Source organism: Ixodes scapularis, unplaced genomic scaffold (assembly GCF_016920785.2).
Source record: "Ixodes scapularis isolate PalLabHiFi unplaced genomic scaffold, ASM1692078v2 PGA_scaffold1__304_contigs__length_218370807, whole genome shotgun sequence".
NCBI classification, from domain to species: domain Eukaryota; kingdom Metazoa; phylum Arthropoda; class Arachnida; order Ixodida; family Ixodidae; genus Ixodes; species Ixodes scapularis.
In genome coordinates this window covers 17194785-17209097 of record NW_024609846.1, presented here as the reverse complement: position 1 = coordinate 17209097, position 14313 = coordinate 17194785, and the positions used below count along the sequence as shown (strand labels likewise).

Below are 14313 nucleotides of genomic sequence, written 5' to 3'. Positions count from 1 at the left end.
CATTTTCAGTAGTAAATCTGACTGTTCAGTTATTTCCAAGTTTCTGGCTTTAATAAACACTAGATGTGAAAGTGACACAACCAATCATTCGCCCTCTTGTAGATCAGTGCATTGTCCAATATAGGCTGGGTCGATAAGGAACTTGCTATCTTTCTGTTCGCTTTACATTGGCGTGCATGGAGTTTTACAGATCCGTCTATCGTCTGTTTTAGAAAATTAACATTCCGAATTCTGTTCAAGACAGAAAATGCAGCAGAGCTCTTATCCATGCGTCCCTTAATTGAGTTAAGAGCATTTCCGATCCCGACAAGAGAAGGGAGTTTCTTGTCGATTGCCCTAGTACTTTGGATAGCTCTAATTAGTTCACCATTTCTATCTTCGAAAAGAAATACAGATGGTGCGCAGATGGTGCCCCAACGTCTTAGAGAAAGACTGAGATGTGTTAAATGGTGCATGTTGAAAGTTTAAAACTATGGTGCATCAAGTGAACTGAAATTTCTTGCGTAGTCGTGCGGGCAGTTCAAGGATCACACAGTGCAAGGGCCACAAGGAAAATGTAGAGCTTTTGATTACCTTAACAGCATCCGTGTAGCAGAATAAAGAAAAGTCATATTTGCAGCTTCCAGACCTCACCTTCTTTTATTCATCCCCATCTAGCTGTTAGATCACTATACAGATCAGAAATGCCATGGTTTTGGTGGTGAGAAGTATTCATACATCCTTTTATCCTCTAAGAATGAGCGCAGCGTTCGAGCTAACTCTATGTGTAAAACTCTGCCGCACTTGATAAGTCACTTGGTGCACAATGGACAGCTTTAGATTCCAGGAGAAACAGAAGTGTGGCAATTATTGCAAAAGAAATGTTATTTTGCTGGATCACCGGATCGGCACTTGGAAAGGAGCTTGAGAAAAGTGTAAATCATTGTCGGGAAAGTATGTAGGAGGGGCAGAAATTAGTTGACAGCAAATAACGAAGCCGAAAGAAACTCTCACGTGAGGTTGCATTTGATTAACAAGTTCATCAGGTTGACACAAATTTCAATGCAAGATATAGATCACCCATCAAAAAGGGGAGTGTGGGCCAAACCTTCCTGTACACAGCTATCACCTGGGTATTGTTCAACGCAGGAGGTACTGTCTCCGTCATCAGCTTCATTAAAACTTGAAACACAAATGTCCGAGCAGAAGCTCCTCTCTTCTTCGGTAACACTTGCATCCTCTGCCCCATACTTTCGTCAAAAAAGAATTGGGATGATTGCAAGCTGATCGGAACTTGCGCTGTTCTGAGGTTCGGAACAGCCTGCATCTTCAAAAAGCTGGTCCCACCTAGCTTGGGTACGTCGTGAGACCTATCATGTTGAAAAAAAAAACATTTTTTTTAGTGCTTCAAATTCAAACATATGTAAAAAATGAGCTTCTGAAATGCAGTTGCATAATCTCATGCTAGCAGAGCCGACATTCAGTAAATTTCCATTGGCCAACCTTGCTTGACAAGTTCAAAGCAAGTACACACTAAACATTGTAACACCCATATTCGTGTAAAAAGGGTGTAAGAAGCGTGTAGTCTAGGAAAAACACCCTTTTTACACGCTTTCTGAATATCGGTGGGTGTAAAAAGTGTGTGCTGACGTTTTACACCCTTTACACGCTTTCTTTACGCCCCACTTACAGCGATGGTGTCTGAAATCGTGTAAAAAGGGTGTATGGGCGAATTTTACGCCCTGCATCAGCACGGTGTGAAAGGGGCGTAATGATGATGCTGTCAAATACACCCATGATTTCATAACCGTTCATATATATTGCTTTGGTGAAACTGTTGTTGATGTACGGTGGTATAAACATCGAGTATAATTAATCGCCACACAGAGTCGCGTATGATTAGGAAGTGCTAGAGAATAGTTTTTGCAACTCCTATCGAACTCTTCGTTCGACACGAGCCTAAAATTATGTTTCGCGCGTGCATCAGTTTTATCGGTTCAACCGTGATTAAAAAAAAATCATCTCCGCTCGAAAAAAAAAAGATTAACGAAGACGTGTAAATATTACGGCTGGGCAATTGATCGATTAACCTACCGATTAATCAATTAATGCTTTAATCGCGATTAAATTTTTTAACTGGTTAATCGGTAAAATTTAGACGAACCAAAAAACTCAAAATAAACCCTTCCATAACGCAGACGTGGACGAGTACGCCTGTACGAAGGGCGAACTTTAGGTCAAATTTTAGAATAAGGTAAACTGTATAGAGGCGATATATTTTTAGCATCAGATTTAGTGCAGAGGTTACGCAAGTCCCCGGTTATTGCAATGTCGTTCGAGTGTCTGTTTAGCGCAGTAGAGACTATTGTGAACAATGGAAGGAAGTCGCTCTTTCTAGAGAATATCAACGAACATCTTTTCCTCACGCAGCAAAAGTAATATTTTGTGATAGATATCTGATAGTGATCTTGATTAATTCATAATCCAAGTTGTACATTGCACCGTTTATCACAGATTCACAAAAAAAGACTTTTTTAATATTTTGCAATGAAATAAACGAGACCGATTAATCGAATTATTTATCGATTAATTTATCGATTAATGGGTGGCGATTAATCGGGTTAAAACATTTAATCGACGCCCAGCCCTAGTAAATCTACAACCTAGGCAGCACACAGTATTGCGCTGTTGTGGAATTAAATCGGAAAGATTGTGCCGATATTATTTTGGTCTAGCCAATATCTGTGAAAAATGGGATGGGTAGCGCCGACGCTATCCTTACATACCGTACTTGGCGCCGTTTTTGGTTGACTGTCACAAGTGTCCAGCGTGAATCGGCTATGCCGACGAGAAATTTCTCTTTCTTGACTGCCTAAACTCTGACGTTAAAAAACAAAACAAAGCAAGATTAAGCGAAATAGAATCCGCTTACTTTTAACCTGAGAAAGACTTTTAAGCTGAAGACTTGAACAAACTGTGGCGCCGTCATTTGGGATATTACAAACTCACCAGATTCGGTTTCGCACTACTTATAGCACCTTCACTGAGACTTTATTTTGGAGTGTAGCTCTGAAGAAACAATGTCGCAAGACAATCGAAAGTGCCGGATTAATGACACCCCCAGAGACGCGACACTTACCTCTGCGTAATGACACCAAAGTACCTAGGTTCCCAACGCTTTTTTCTCCGGTTTTCCTTTGGTACACGTGAAACCGCGTCTTCGACGGCGTTAAAAAATTGTTTTTGTATTTATTTTGTGATCTCGCGGACCGAACCAGAGCATGCGCGTCTACATGAGTGGCCGTTTGAGACTCTCAAGGTTGTACTACGCAGAGCAAGTCCTGACGAGTCCGACTTCGCGACCTTCCCTGGGCAGGGCAGGTGGCAATACAAAGCAGCAGAGGGAGATTAGCTGCTTTGTTCAGCCCCCTTTGACCTCGTCTTCTGATAAGCCTCCAAACCTTCTTTTGCGTCTTCGTGTTGCTGCGAGCGAGTGCGAAGGCCGCTTCTAGCAAATCAGAGCGGTGGAGCGAAACACGTGACCGCTCTCCGTAGGACAAGGACGCTTAGACGAAAATTTGTCACGTGACTCGCTCTGACGCGCTGATGTGCTACTGGGGCCGTAGTCTTTGCCGTATGCCAAGTTATGGTGAGTTGTAGGGGCCACGCGTTTCAGTCGCGGCCGTGATTTTTCGTCGTGAACGGCCGGAATACGTCATTGCTAACTTTTCGGAAATGGTCGTTTATTTCGTCGGAGTCCATGGAATTATTGTGCTGTATTTGTTGGACGCGTTTCAACAAAGAGCTGCTCATCGGCGGCCACGAGACTTCCGTTGAATGTGATCGACCGCTTTTAACCTCGGCATTGTGCTTGCGTTGTTTTGTGCTGCCCGAATCGGATTACGCATCTATCACGACAGAGAGGTGCTCATCGGCGACCGCGAAACTTCCGCTGAATGTGAGCGACCGCCTTCAACCTCGACATTGTCTTTGTGGATAGGTCTGTGCTGCCCGAATCGGATTACGCATCTATCACGACAGAGAGGTGCTCATCGGCGACCGCGAAACTTCCGCTGAATGTGAGCGACCGCCTTCAACCTCGACATTGTGTTTGTGGATAGGTCTGTGCTGCCCGAATCGGATTATGCATCTATCACGACAGAGAGGTGCTCATCGGCGACCGCGAAACTTCCGCTGAATGTGAGCGACCGCCTTCATCCTCGACATTGTGTTTGTGGATAGTTCTGTGCTGCCCGAATCGGATTATGCATCTATCACGGATTACATGAGATCGCTGTTTCATTTGTAAGTACTCTGCAAGCATGCTTCTGATAGTAGTCCAAGGGGGCTATATTCGACAAATGTTTCGTTTTTCTTAAAAAGAAACGGAAGTGACGGAAGCGACTATATCGCGTTTTATTGGTTAGAAGGTCAAATGGCAAAAATAGGTAACTTTCGTCATTTGAACCTCTAACCAATCAAACGCGATATCGTCACTTCCGTCTATTTTTAGGAGTAATGAAACTTGTGCGGAACATAGCTTCCCTGCTTCCGTTTCAATAGACCATTTTACGGTTTACAAACATGAACTGCCGCTTACGTCCCAAGCAACTCCCGGTCGTACCGTCTTTGCAAGCCTGACAGTTTTGTCCACGTCACCAGTGCAAGGAAGCATAAACGTCACAAGAAAAGTACAGTTGGAGATTCAACTAGGGCCTTCGGTTGTAGAATTTGAAGGGGTTATGAAACAATATCCGGTTGAAATATTCATGACCTTACACGCACGAACCGATACTGGTTTAGAAGCGTCTTGGTCGTGGTGGAATTGCGAGGATAAAAGAGAACTATTTCTTTCAGTCTTGCCTTCGAAAAGTTTGATGACGTGCGCGTGACCGTAGCTTTGCCCTATGGCACGCTTGTAATTGCACGCACTTGTCCGCGTAAGCAGAGACATGGCTGCGGCCAGTAGACCTGCTTGCAATCGTCTATAGAGAATTTTCTAGAATATGTTAGAACCTTGATTAAAAAAACAGAAAGTGAACCAGGCATTTGTTGTCATTTCTTCGTGCACTGTTTTGGATTATTTATGGGTGTTGGTAATCACGCCTTTTTCTAATTCCCTTTCTGGCGGTGATACACTCAATTTAGAGGGCGTACTGCGCAGTCATAACACCCTAATAAAAAGGTGTATAGTGGAATCACACCCTAATTTAAGGGTGTTCGCAATAACGCCGTTCTTTAAGGATGTTAGGGGAAAACACTGTATTTTAGGGGTGTTAGGAATAACGCCCTTTTTTAGGGCGTTTTGCTACACCCAAATGGGTGTTATTTATAGGACAAGCCATTTACACCCACAAGGGTGTTACGATGTTTAGTGTGTAGCTTGCTCCAGAGACGTTCACTTTGCTTGAACTTCAGGAAAGAAAGAAGAGCCTAGTTTGCCGGCAGCCGGCATAGTTGTCTGGGAGGAAAAATGCTGGCAGTTTCCTCCCATTTGCTGGCTGCAAACATGTGACTGTATTGCCAGCATTATATAGATAGGTTTATAGGGTACGGCAGCCAGAGAAAAATAATGCAGGCAGTGGTTCTCCGTTGGCTGCCCTTAATCATGCAACTACTGCCGGCAAAGTTTTGCGGTCTTTACTGTGGCAGCAGATGGCAAAGTAGGCCTGGCGAAAAGATGCCGGCTGACAGCTCGGATCAAAATTGCTAGCAGCACTCACTCTTTGTATCTAAATCATGCCAGCTACGGTCCATCTATGTAAGTACTATGCTTACTGAGACTGAGCGGAAATTGCAACTCTCAAAATATGGAACATTATGTGCCATATTGTTAATGTACGTATATCACCGGTTAATATATTTATTCCACATTTATACAGCGTAAGCTTAGTTTGACACAGCAAAGCCTTATTTCCTACATGCTGATAAAAGATCTACGTAGCCTGGTGCTCCGAATACGAAGTACTGTGCAATAGTAACAATACACTAGTCTAAGCCAAGGTCTAACCCACCTTGTCCTCTCCTTTAAAGTCTAGCTAGAATAGAGAGTTTTTCTAGCCTTGTTCCTAAATTGTCGCCCTGCTGGGAGTGATTGGAACGTAGAAAAAAAAAACGAAATCATCTAAACATAAGGCTCAACCTGCAGAAGGGGCAGACTCTTTCTTTCCTCTCGTGATGGCGCGTATTGAAAAGCTTAGGACGGCACTTCGATGAGCGCGTAGAGTGCCGTATAACAGCACTTAAACGATCCGCTTGAGAGGTACTTACGACTTCGCTGTTGCTTGTAAAATACCTCTTAAGGGAACCGGGCTTCTGCCTGTTCATTCTGAATGGATGTGCAGTACAACTCAAATGCGAGGATGCCAACACGGGTAACTTGGCCTTTCAAATGGCACGGACTCGCCACCAACGGTGGCGAGTCCGTGCCATTTGACCATGCGAAAGTGCAACCACGCAAAGGCCTCTTTTGATGCCCGCCCGCTTCTCCGCCACAGCCGGTTGCGCCAAACCACGTGTAGCCGGGTCAATCCAGAGGAAAGTTTCAGTGTTTTGTTGGAAGCAGTTTTGATTCAGAAGTAATAGAGTCGGTAATGCATTTTTTTATTTATACAAAATGAAAGGCTGCTGATTTTTTTAAAGTTTTATTTTGTTCTTGAATGAGCTGGCGACTGGTTAATTGCGTTCGAATTTCACCCCGCTTGCTCGCAACAAGAGCAGCCAGCGCAAAGGTCTTCCTGGAAAGTACTCTACCTGCCCGGTGATAATCGTAGGGAGGTAAAGGGAGGGGAAGATTAGGTATGGTAGAAAAGAAAAACAAAGGAAAGCATGTTTCAATTGAATAATTCAAAGTTCGGTGGCGCAAGCTGCCACCTGATATAAAGGCAGCAATCAATATTCACCACCCCAATGCGGCGAGCAAGCGGATCTCGGAGGGAAATGCCTCGGCCGCGAGTTCTTTGGTTTTTGAAATGCGTCTCGTGGTTGTTAGTCAATAAATAAATTAGGTAGACTTCTTGGTATTTTGTTCCCCTTTACTCGAACGCCCAGTCTCGTTCATGAAGCGACGGTGGTTTTCTGAAGGTCGAAAGAAAGGCGACGCAACCATCGCTTAGAGTAGCAGACGACGCTGCGCATAAAACGGTGCACCGACCTCGTAGAGTAAGAGAGCAGGCGGCGGCGTCTTCAGGCGTTCTCCGTTCGTTGTGGCGCATCCGGCAGTTAGCTGTCAAAAAAAAAAAAATGTATGACAAGATGGATTTTCTATTCTCCTCGAAGGTGTTGTGGGCCCACTAGTTCCATGGGCGTCGGCCTACCCCCAACACCAGCACGCATGTATATTACTATTTATCAAGTGCAATAAATAATACCAAAGTCGCAATAAAAGACACGGTAGCCATACGACTAGCTGACGACGGGAAGTTCGTCGAAGTCGACGTGCCTTATCCGTAACTATGACTGCGGTAAGGGCTGCCGTTTTCGTACGCTGATTTTCAGAAACATTGGGAGCAGACAAAACTTCTCTTCGTAGAGTTTTAATCGTTTCGAGCTCTCTTGGTGCAGCTGCTACGCCCACGCGGCATAGTGAACCATCACCGGAGTAAACGAAACGTTCCGCGTTCGGGGCTTGAAATGCTGCCTCAGGTGTCGTAAGGACTCGTCTTCGCGCGTGCACGCAAAACAATATCACGTGAAACATCTGCTTTGCTTCCTCCGAGGACTCTGTAGCCACAACTGGCGGGTCCAATGCATGGCAGACAGAAAATATGCACCGTTTAAAACTGGCGGATCGACCGTGGCGCTCCCCGGATTCTTCTTTACTGCCACCCCGGTAACTTGCAACGCAAAGCGCAAAACAAAAATTACTCGACAAAAAAAAATACAAAGTATAGTGTAAAATTTAATTAGTCGAACTAAGTTACTAACAAGTATATCCATTTTTTTCCTGTGCGGTATTATCGGTCAAGTACAAAAAGGTGTCAATGTGAAAAGATATATGCTAATCCAATCCGTTGAGCAGTCGTCACATTTTGTATGCACCGTTCTCTTCTGACTGAATGCAACGACGGCGAGTTTGTGCTCGTCTATTTCGAGGATGAGAATAAGTATGATGCTGTCGGACACGTCTACATAAAGAGTTGTGCGATTCGTAAACTCTCCTAGTCAACGGAGTCTATGGTCCACGTGCTGTGGCAGAACAGGGGCTCCTTCCCTGCTCTAGTGATGGACATTTCCGATAAGAACCTAGCTTTATAGTTCTTAAACGTAAAACATGCATTGAGCAAATGGTGCCACTGCTAGTTGAGTTAAGGTAGGGTCACTGTGCATATATTATTATCATATCCTAGGGGAGGAAGGCCGCGCGGTGTTCAAAAAGCAGGGCGAACAAGCAGTTTTAGCAGATCGCTTTTACGCTCAGATAACGATAGTCTGTACTACGCCGACCGCCTTTACGCATTGATTGTACCGTTATGGCAGTTGGGGGTAAGCAATGTCTGGTATGCTTTTACCGGGCGTCACTGTCGCGTTTTTTTCGCTGGGGATTACAAGAATCCTCTCGACCTTTGCTCCGGCGGCTAGTGTGAGATTTCCTGAATATATGTCATGGTTCTGAAGCACAGAACTTTCTTCTTTTAATTTAGCTGACAAGAACAAGCTTCTTAGGAAAATAGAGATATTAATTAAGACAAAAAGCAAGGCTGTTCCTGTGGCAGGTCATGGAAAGACGGGCGTAAGCTATATAATTAGTTTCATGATTTCATATATTACCTGGATGACATATTCGAGTTCACTTTTCAGTCCGTACTCACAGTCTTCCGCTGACTGTCTGCAAATAACAAGAACCTTAGTGTTGTGGAATGCACGCTTCTGAAGTGCTGTAGAAGCTCGACGCAAGCACCTGCTCAGAAGTATCACACTCTGCTGTGAGCGTCAGTGAATGGAACCTATGTGGAAGAACTTTGTTTTACGTAATTGCGGGCTTAAAGGGCACAATTATACTTTTGTTTAATCAACTTTGACTTCGAGAGCATTAATATGAAAAGAGAAAGGGAGGTCCTGAATGCTCTAAGAAGCCATTAGAAACAGCTTTCAATGTTGACTGCCATGTGTGCCCACAAAGTGGTTGTGCTATCGATCGCAAATGTTCACGGGCTGCGGAAAGAAACAAAAAAAAAAAGAAATTATTTGTGGCACTACCTTGGAATTCGGACGTACCTTATGGGTGTGGGTGACTCGTCATCCCTCAAATATTCATCTACACTCAAGAAGCATGCCCATACTTTGAGGCACTGCATTAAATAATTTTTTTTAGTCTCTTCCCACGGTCCGTAAACTCAGCCGTACATTCATGGAAGATTCGTGAAGGCCAAGCGACCGCACCGCATCATGGATCCTAGTGCTATCTGAAAGAAGAAAGCTGATCTATGGCGAGGCTATTGTGTGTACAAACAGCATTCGAGAGGCTTTTGATTTTTGTCGTCACTACTACATGTCTGCCAGCCATTGCAGGGTCAACGCCGTTCATTGCTTAATCTACGTAAAGCTGGCAGCATTCCGCTACAAACTGTAAGCGCGATTACTGCTCTAGTTGAGCGTTGAGATAAGGAAGGCCGCTCATAAATAACAAGCAGTTTTACTTGTGGTTCGTGGAATGCTCTATTTTCTTTGACCCATAAACAATTTACGAATTCAAAATGTTTTCAAGTGTTTTTTGCTTTTTGTGCCAAGAAGCTAAGTGTCAACGCCGAAGCCAGCATTAAGTGGGCAACAACATTACACGGCCAAGCGGGCAGTGGCAAAAGAAACCTGAACAGCCAGTGCTTTTGTCGGGAAGTTTTAGTTTAGTGCTGTTGTCACCATTGCATTGCTGTACTTCATTTACCCCTTAACTAAGAGGGCAGTGGACGCTCCCAGCTGGGTGGACCAGTCAACTGTTTGTATTGTGTCACATGATCATGCTCACATGAAGAGGGGGGATCAAGTGATAAAAGCCAGGCAAGTGTCCGGTCCGCCAAACATGGGCTGCACCACCCTGTGAGCTTAATGGTGAGCGGAGTACAGTAAAAGCTCGGTTTGAAACATGGCCCAATTGTTAATATGTGAACACAATTTAAGAATGCTTCTCTGAGATATTAGGCTGAATATATTAAAGATGCTAAACACGTATATTTCTATTTCGACTTTCTTGTTTTAGAAGAAACATACAATCCAGAAGCAGAGGGACGAAGAACTCCTTTCCGAAATTGGCGACGATGCTGACCTTTGCAGAGAAATTCTTCGTCTCAAACAAATAATTGCCCACCTTCTGGAGATTTTGAAAAAGGAGATAGAGTCCCTCGACAAGCTTCTACTCTCAGAATTCCTCATAATATATGGGCATTTTGCTGGCTCCCCTGCTGAAAAAAAACATTTGAAATTCAAACTGGTCGACCCGTTTGAATCAAACCTGTCGATCCATTTGAATTAGGGCTGGGCAATTGATCGATTAACCTACCGATTAACCGATTAATGCTTTAATTGCGATTAAATGTTTTAACTGGTTAATCGGTAAAATTTAGACGAACCAAAAAACTCTAAATTAAACCCTTCCATCAAAGTCAAATTTGGGGTTTTACGTGCCAAACCAACGATGGGCATCTGGCACGCCCCAGCGGAGGACTGAGGATTAATTTCGACCACCTGGGGATCTTTTGACGTGCAACCGAAAGCTCGGTTACACGGCGCCTTTTCCGCAATAAGCCTCCGTCAAACCCTTCCATAACGCAGACGTGGACGAGTACGCCTGTACGAAGGGCGAACTTTAGGTCAAATTTTAGAATGAGGTAAACTGTATAGAGGCGATATATTTTTAGCATCAGATTTAGTGCAGAGGTTACGCAAGTCCCCGGCCATTTCAATGTCGTTCGAGTGTCTGTTTAGCGCAGTAGAGACTATTGTGAACAATGAAAGGAAGTCGCTCTTTCTAGAGAATATCAACGAACATCTTTGCCTCACGCAGCAAAAGTAATATTTTGTGAAAGATATCTGATAGTGATCTTGATTAATTAGTAATCCAAGTTGTACATTGCACCGTTTATCACAGATTCAGCAAAAAAAAAGACTTCTTTTAATATTTTCCAAAGAAATAAACGAGACCGATTAATCGATTAATTAATCGATTAAAGGGTGGCGATTAATCGGGTTAAAACTTTTAATCGACGCCCAGCCCTAATTTGAATCAAACGTGATTGTGGGATACAGGTACCCGTTTGAAACGGTACCCGTTCGAAACGGTACCCATTTGATACGGATGCCCGTTTGATACAGGTGCCCGTTTGATAAGGTGCCCGTTCGACCTTGCACGTGACCACACGTTTGAACGTGCCATTCAGATTCGCTAGCCCTAAATGGCTATCGCCTGGGAGGTTGGTTATTGTAAACTTTTTTAAGACGTCCCGAAACTCATAAACGTATTTATAACATGGAGAAAACACGTAGAACAAATGCGCTGGCGTAGGTGCTTGCAAATGGAAAGGAAAACAGACACAAAGGATTGTTTTCAATTCTCCTCAAAGTTTGTTACCTCTTCTGACGACAAGTACAAACGTGCAAGCGATCTGTGAAATGCGCGAGGCACTTTAAGCTTTTATACAACTGAGAAGATTGCAAAGCAAACAAGAACCGATGTAATTCTAGACTGTACAACTAGACTTTCGGGGAAATTATTCTCCCGGCTGCCGCGTGAATAGGCGCTGCATAATTCTATGGATAACCTGGAAGAGTACGCGTAGAAGAGCGGCCAATCGTTGCCAACACGTATTTTGCAGTGCACTCACCATAATAATAGCGGACTTGAAAGATGTAATCCGTGATATTTGTCGTCATGGTCAAAGCCGGACAACCACACAAACACAAAAACGAGAAGGAAGGCTCGTTGAAGTTTCAACACGATGCGGCACACAAGCTGTCATTTGCCGAACCCAGCCAAACCGCAAGAATTCCTGACTTCTTTGAAGAATCGCTTGTTGCCGATATACGCTAGGACTTTTCGAACATTTGGTGCACATCCCATACGTTGTCGAGAAACATTCTTATAGTACCGCAGGGAAAGGCGGCAGATTGAAGCAGGCAGAACAAACGAAGTTGCAACGGAAAACAAGCAGACAAAGAAACAAGCGACTGTCAACGCGCGCGCAGCCGGATCTGGCTATGCTTATCAGCGTGTAGCGTGCCCTACCCTCTCTCTGGTCACGTGAAAGAGCCGACCAGAAAGGAGGAAGGGGTAGACGGCGAGGTCAAGGAGCAAGACCCCGGGACACCCCAACCCCCTACCTTGCAAACCTCTCCTCATGCATTCTATTAAAAAAAAAAACATAAAAAACTTGCGGTTGGCTTTTTGTGGCAATGCAGTCAATGCTAGGGGAGAGGGTGGACGGACCGCTGTACACACGCTTTTCTTCTCTCTTGAAGTTGCCACTGCACGTCGCGTTTGCAGCCTTGGAAAGCAGGCGAAACGCGCGCATTTCAGCACGCACGCTGGAAATGGCGTCGGCCATGAGCTCGGCTTGCGCATGAGCCAAAAAAGCACCCTTCACGAGCTCGTAATTTGACTACTGCAACGGCGGGCGTGCTCTCGCAATGCTCGATGTTCTTGCAGGCACGTGTTCGCGCTACCTTCGCCGCATCTTGAAATCAAGTGAAGCGGACTCTAGAAGTACATTCTTTCATGCGGTCGCGTCTTCTGCGAGAGAGATTTGAGCTGAATAAGAAAATTGAGGCAAAAAGGTGGACAAAGTTTTAAAGTTCTGTCAAAAATATCGGCTCACCAACGTCGCGCGTTTACGTAAAAAAAGAAAAAAAAATGTGCTAGTTTTAGTCGCAGTATAGACGCTTTGCAGCAGCTGTGCATGGGCACCGCCATAACTGACCTTCAATTTTTGTTTCCCCTTATTACGTTTACTTCACTTCATTATTACCATAGCAGGCTAGGTTATTGAAATCTTAGATTTCATTCTATCGTTCTCCCCAGCATTGGCTTTTGTGGAGGCTCGTCCACACCGATTTCAGCGCCTCGGTATCTCGGTAAAACAAGAGAAGGTCAGCAATGGCGGCTGTATTCAGGCGCGTGTGTAAAGCGTCTATAAGCGCACATCAGCGCACTTAAAATATAAATACAATTACTTGCATTACGCGGATGATCTGAAATCAATGAACCGGCGCTCCCAGCCTTCCGGAAACATTGGCTGCCACGGCTGAAACAGCTAGGCACGCCCAGGCCGCCGATCTGTACGTTCAATATCAAACGGGCTCCCGAGAGCCGTTTGATTATACCGGTACAGTTTGCAACATGGTCACCGGTTTGGGCAAACGTGCGACAACTTTGCCCAAACGAGTCGCCCATTTGCCCCGACGACGACGAGACGTGCGACAACTTTGCCAGAGAAGTGAACTGTTTGCCCAAATAGGTGACCGTTATGGCTCATGCGGGGGACCCCTTTGGCAAACTGGTGACCGTTATGGCTAAACTGTTACCGGTATAGACCCGTTTATTTTCATACAGGCGCCAAATGGTTTTTTTCAGTAGGGGATCGACTTTGGCTAGGTCTCATTTGCCGAGGATAGATCATTGTGTAAGAAACACATTGGAAAAAGAAATTCAAAAATAGCTCTAGTAAAGGACCGCTTGAATGTTATTATATATTTGTTAAATTCCTCTTAGTCACGGGGCTCTCGAAACTCCTCCGTTCAGGAAGGCTGCTATGTTAAAAGGCCAGTAACGTTGCTTGCCTCCACATCTGCTAGATTCCTAGAGGCACTACAGCACAGCAAGCGAAACTGCGACTTTTCCATTGGATGCAATCACAAAGGAGTTTCCTCAGAGCTTCAGCCACTTAAACAAACATTTCAATTTCCTTGTTTCCTTACCGTGTTTTGAGCCGTCAGAATCTTCTTACGATGATTTCGACTTTGCCAATAATTATATTGGCAGGGTATCTTTTAAGCCGGTCCAAACACAAAGTCTTCGGGTCTGACAGTGCCCGGGTGTCGCTCTTGACGTACACTTGCATGCTTTTCGTTTCGTAAGAACCTTCTGGAAGCGGTGAATGCTTCTTTTGTGCTGTCTGACATCTCGCCTCACAACAATTTGTGTGGATGCCACTAATGAGTGTGAGCTTGGCTACATTGGCCTCAACCTGCCTGACCAGAAGTATCAGACCAGTTGCATAAATGTATCGTAATCTAGCTTCCTGGTTGGTGGATGTCTGTCGCACTCATGGGACACGAAATAAGATACAAAGTAAATGTATAAATGATTACTACACCCGTGTTTTGGTGCGAACTTGATGACTGTGG

General features: G+C 44.5%; 1 protein-coding gene across 1 annotated transcript; it reads right to left on the bottom strand.

Moving 5' to 3' along the window:
• Nucleotides 1-992: 992 nt before the first annotated feature.
• On the bottom strand, nt 993-10343 carry LOC121836158. The gene is made up of 4 exons (XM_042290956.1): nt 9196-10343; nt 8749-8806; nt 7133-7204; nt 993-1349 (listed from the first exon to the last, which is right to left on the bottom strand). The coding sequence occupies exons 1-4, from the start codon at nt 9273-9275 to the stop codon at nt 1236-1238; spliced, it is 324 nt and encodes a 107-aa protein (XP_042146890.1). The 5' UTR covers nt 9276-10343; the 3' UTR covers nt 993-1235.
• Nucleotides 10344-14313: the final 3970 nt, after the last annotated feature.